The sequence below is a fragment of the Pyrus communis genome, chromosome 9, assembly GCF_041283825.1.
Source record: "Pyrus communis isolate YQ-2024b chromosome 9, ASM4128382v1, whole genome shotgun sequence".
Lineage (NCBI taxonomy): Eukaryota > Viridiplantae > Streptophyta > Magnoliopsida > Rosales > Rosaceae > Pyrus > Pyrus communis.
In genome coordinates, this window is record NC_142573.1 from 8,272,584 (window position 1) to 8,276,589 (window position 4,006).

The 4,006-nt window shown below is 35.0% G+C and overlaps 1 protein-coding gene across 1 annotated transcript; it reads left to right on the top strand.

The window, feature by feature from the left end:
- Nucleotides 1-501: 501 nt before the first annotated feature.
- Nucleotides 502-3,615, top strand: LOC137738895 (putative pectinesterase 8). Its single transcript, XM_068478367.2, has 5 exons — nt 502-927; nt 1,544-1,715; nt 1,818-2,024; nt 2,322-2,581; nt 3,322-3,615. The coding sequence occupies exons 1-5, from the start codon at nt 527-529 to the stop codon at nt 3,479-3,481; spliced, it is 1,200 nt and encodes a 399-aa protein (XP_068334468.2). The 5' UTR covers nt 502-526; the 3' UTR covers nt 3,482-3,615.
- The last annotated feature ends 391 nt before the right edge of the window (nt 3,616-4,006 follow it).

Consider the following 4,006-nt stretch of genomic DNA (forward strand, 5'->3'; position numbering starts at 1 on the left):
TTTTTTTGGTAGATGGGTTTAAGATTAGTGTTTTTTTGGTTGATGGGTTTAAGATTAGTGTTTTTTTGGTTGATGGGTTTAAGATTAGGTGAGCGCAGTTATTATATATATGTTTCTACTAGAGCATGTATAAAAACCCCTATACTTATTACACTTGGTACATCGATCTGTGTTCCTGACACATTGAAAAATCTCTCGAAGTTTAACTAGAGTTTTGAAAACATTTTTCCTTTTGCTCCACAATAATGTTGTTTTAATTAATTACGACGTGTGTTTGTGACCAAATAATAATATATTCCTTGCCACATTCTAAATTGTATCCAGACTAATTGTTTTTGTTTGGGGAAAAAGAAGTTTGGAAGCTAAGGGTTGGAAATGTATTCCCCTAAGATACACAGGGACAGGGTGATTTGCAAGACATTCCATCAATACTTTCACTTCAAGTGCATACAAGTGTCTAGTTATATATCCATCCATTAAATTCAAATCCTCTCCATCTCCCCCCTCCATAATTCAATCAGAAAAAATGAGTCTCAAAACCACTTTCCTAACATATTTTTTTGCCATTTTTGCAATTTTATTGGCATCTCGAAATCTCATAAGTATTCCAAAATCGTCATCCCTCAAATACTTTGTCAACCTTAGTGATCTCACCACCTCATCCTCAGTGCCCAATATTATTTCTCTTCTCATCCCACAAAACATATTTGCTAGGCATCACAAAAAACATGAGGATGGGGGAAAAATAGGATCCATTTGTGATGGATTTCCACGTGGTTTTCCTCCTCCAGACACCAACACAACCTCCTACCTTTGTGTTGATCGAAATGGGTGTTGCAATTTCACATTGGTTCAAGCAGCTGTTGATGCAGTTCCAACTCCTAGCCCGAAGAGAACAATAATTTGGATTAATAAGGGCATTTACTAGTAAGTTAATTAGCTTTTCAATTCCTTGATTTCCAACTCTTTTTCAAATCTTTAATACTTAGACCTGGTTTGGTAATGAGGTGATTTTGAAAAAAAACTGGTATAAAAAAAATCTGGAAGCTGTTTTTGTGTTTGATAAACATTCAGCTTCAGCTTTTTTTCACAGTTTTGGGTGAAAAAAAGCCAAAAACAAGAAGCTGCAAACCCAGCTTTGAAAAATCGGTTTTTTTTCACATCTGTTTTACATAAAAGTTTACCAAACACTATAATACTGTTTTTTTTTTTTTCAAAAGAACTTTTACAAAAAAGTTTACCAAACACTCTGCTGCTTTATTTCACAGCCGCTTATTCTCACAGCACAGCAGAATCAATTTTTTTTTCAAAGCACAATAATACCAAACCAGCCTTTTGTCTTCTCATAATTGATATTAATGAGAAACACGCAAAAGAATCAAACTATAGAAAAAAATCCCTTCACACAAACTTAGCGTCTGAACGAGGGGCCAAACATACGTTGCCGCCTCAGATTTTTTAAGTGTTTGACAAACCTATATATGAAGAACTCTTTATTTTTATTTAGAGTTTGATCATTTATTTTTGTCCACAATGTAATTAGTGAGAAAGTCACGGTTCCAAAAACCAAACCAAATATAACATTTCAAGGACAAGGGTATGAAACGACCGCAATATCATGGAACGACACAGCCAATTCATCGCATGGCACATTTTACAGTGGCTCAGTTCAAGTTTTTGCTGACAACTTTGTTGCTAAGAACATAAGCTTCATGGTGAGCAACACAGCGTAAAAATTGCATCAATCCATTAATTTTATGATTTATTATTTGTTTAATACAGATATTAACATGTCCAAATGGAAATTATGAAACAAGAATGTGGCTCCAATTCCGAAGCCTGGAGATGTGGGAGCTCAAGCTGTAGCGATCAGAATATCAGGAGACCAAGCAGCATTCTTGGGTTGTGGGTTCTTTGGAGCTCAAGACACCCTTCACGATGATAGGGGCCGCCATTACTTTAAGGATTGCTATATCCAGGGCTCCATTGATTTCATCTTTGGCAATGGAAGGTCATTGTATGAGGTAATCCTCCTCATTTCTGATATGGAATTTTGTTTAATCCTGTGATTGTGTGAGAAAATGCTTTGCGGGATTTCTCTTTACTTGCAAACCACAGTTTGACACATACAGAAATAATTCATTAAAATCACAAAACAGAAAGTTCTTTGCACGACGGCTATGATTTGTTTATACAAAAGAATAGCTCCTTCATGGCAAAGAGCCATGTACTTTTTTTCATACATAAGTAAAATTTTTATGATGAACAGATATATAAAACTACTAAATTAACCAGTGTGCTTCCTGGACTGCTTGACACAGAATTGCCAGTTGATTTCGATGTCAAACCCAGTACCCCTAGGAACAAAGAGCATAAACGGCGCGGTAACAGCGCACGGCAGAGCTTCCAAGGATGACAACACTGGCTATGCATTTGTCAACTGCTTTATTGGAGGGACTGGAAGAGTATGGCTGGGTCGAGCATGGAGGCCTTTCTCTCGAGTGGTTTTTGCCAGCACTACGATGACTGACATTATAGCTCCTGAAGGGTGGAATGACTTCAATGATCCAACAAGAGACCAGTACGTAAACATTACTACAAGAGTTTTGATAGCCATTTTAGATCAAAAACTCAAAATTGAAAATTTGTTTGGTAACGGTTTTTAAGTTTTTTTATTTTTATTTTTATTTTTTTGGACAAACGAGAGCTTTAATGGATTAAATTATTAGTTGTGAGGGGAATGAGATGGGTGGAGATCAAACTTGTACTAGAGTGGATAAGCATGAATACTTTTTATCACTGCGGTAAAACGCTATCTGCACACCTAAGACCAACTCCAATGGTGGGCTAAGCCAAATTACCCCCCAATATTTCCCCCCAAACCCACTCCAACCCAAGGAGAAATTTTGAGCTAAATGCTAAATGCTAAACCAATGCCAAATTCCCCCCGAAATTTAGCCAAGAAATCGGGATGGACTCTACCCAATATTTATCGGAATTTAAATTTTTTTAGATTAAAATGTTCATAAAATTAATTTACGATAGTCTACATATTTATTTAAAAAAAAATTAATTTAACAAAAAAAAAAATCTAAGTTCATTATTTAATAATCCCGGGCTAAAATTTTAGGGTAGAACGCTTAGAGTAGAAAAGCTGTTTTTGGGCTAAAAAATTTGACTTTTAGCCCAACCATTGGAGATGGTCTAATGGTTTTCAAAGGACCCCTCAATTAATCAATATTCATTTTAAAAACTGATAATTTGATTAATCACAAAAATTAATCTAATTGAAGTATTAATCATTTGTATAAATGCATGCAGGACTATTTTCTATGGAGAATACAATTGCTCAGGTGCAGGAGCAAATATGAGCTTGCGTGCGCCTTATGTACAGAAGCTCAATGACACACAAGCTTCTCTTTTCCTTAATGTGTCTTTCATTGATGGGGGAGATTGGTTGCAGTCCAATATTAATTATTAATTAATTAATTAGACTCTCTTTTGAGTCTTTTTCTTATCTCATCCAAATGTAATATCGTGATTAATTGTTCATGCTCTCATCAATGTACATGACAAACATTCTATCAAATAGGAACATGATTCATTGACTTGCAATACTCGACAAATAAGGACACGCCATCATTAGGTCTCAAAATGCATCAATTGAATTTGACAAGCTAAAGGAGACGGAAACACCGTCTAGTACACCAATTTGTATAAATAAGTGGTTGAATTTGAAAAAAAAAATTCCAACCACTTTGTATAATGATACTTAATGTACCTGGTTGCGTTCCCAGCTCAATTAAAATTACTCTACATATAGACTACTTCAATGTCACCATTCAAATAAGTTCGGTGCGATTCAAGGCCTCAGGTAGAAGGGTAGGATCAAATCGAATATAAACCTCCGATACGAAATAAATATTCTTAATTATTTAAGTTATAAATTCATTATAAGGGTATCATGTTCTTTTTATATCATTTGCTTTTATGTTCTTATAATAAC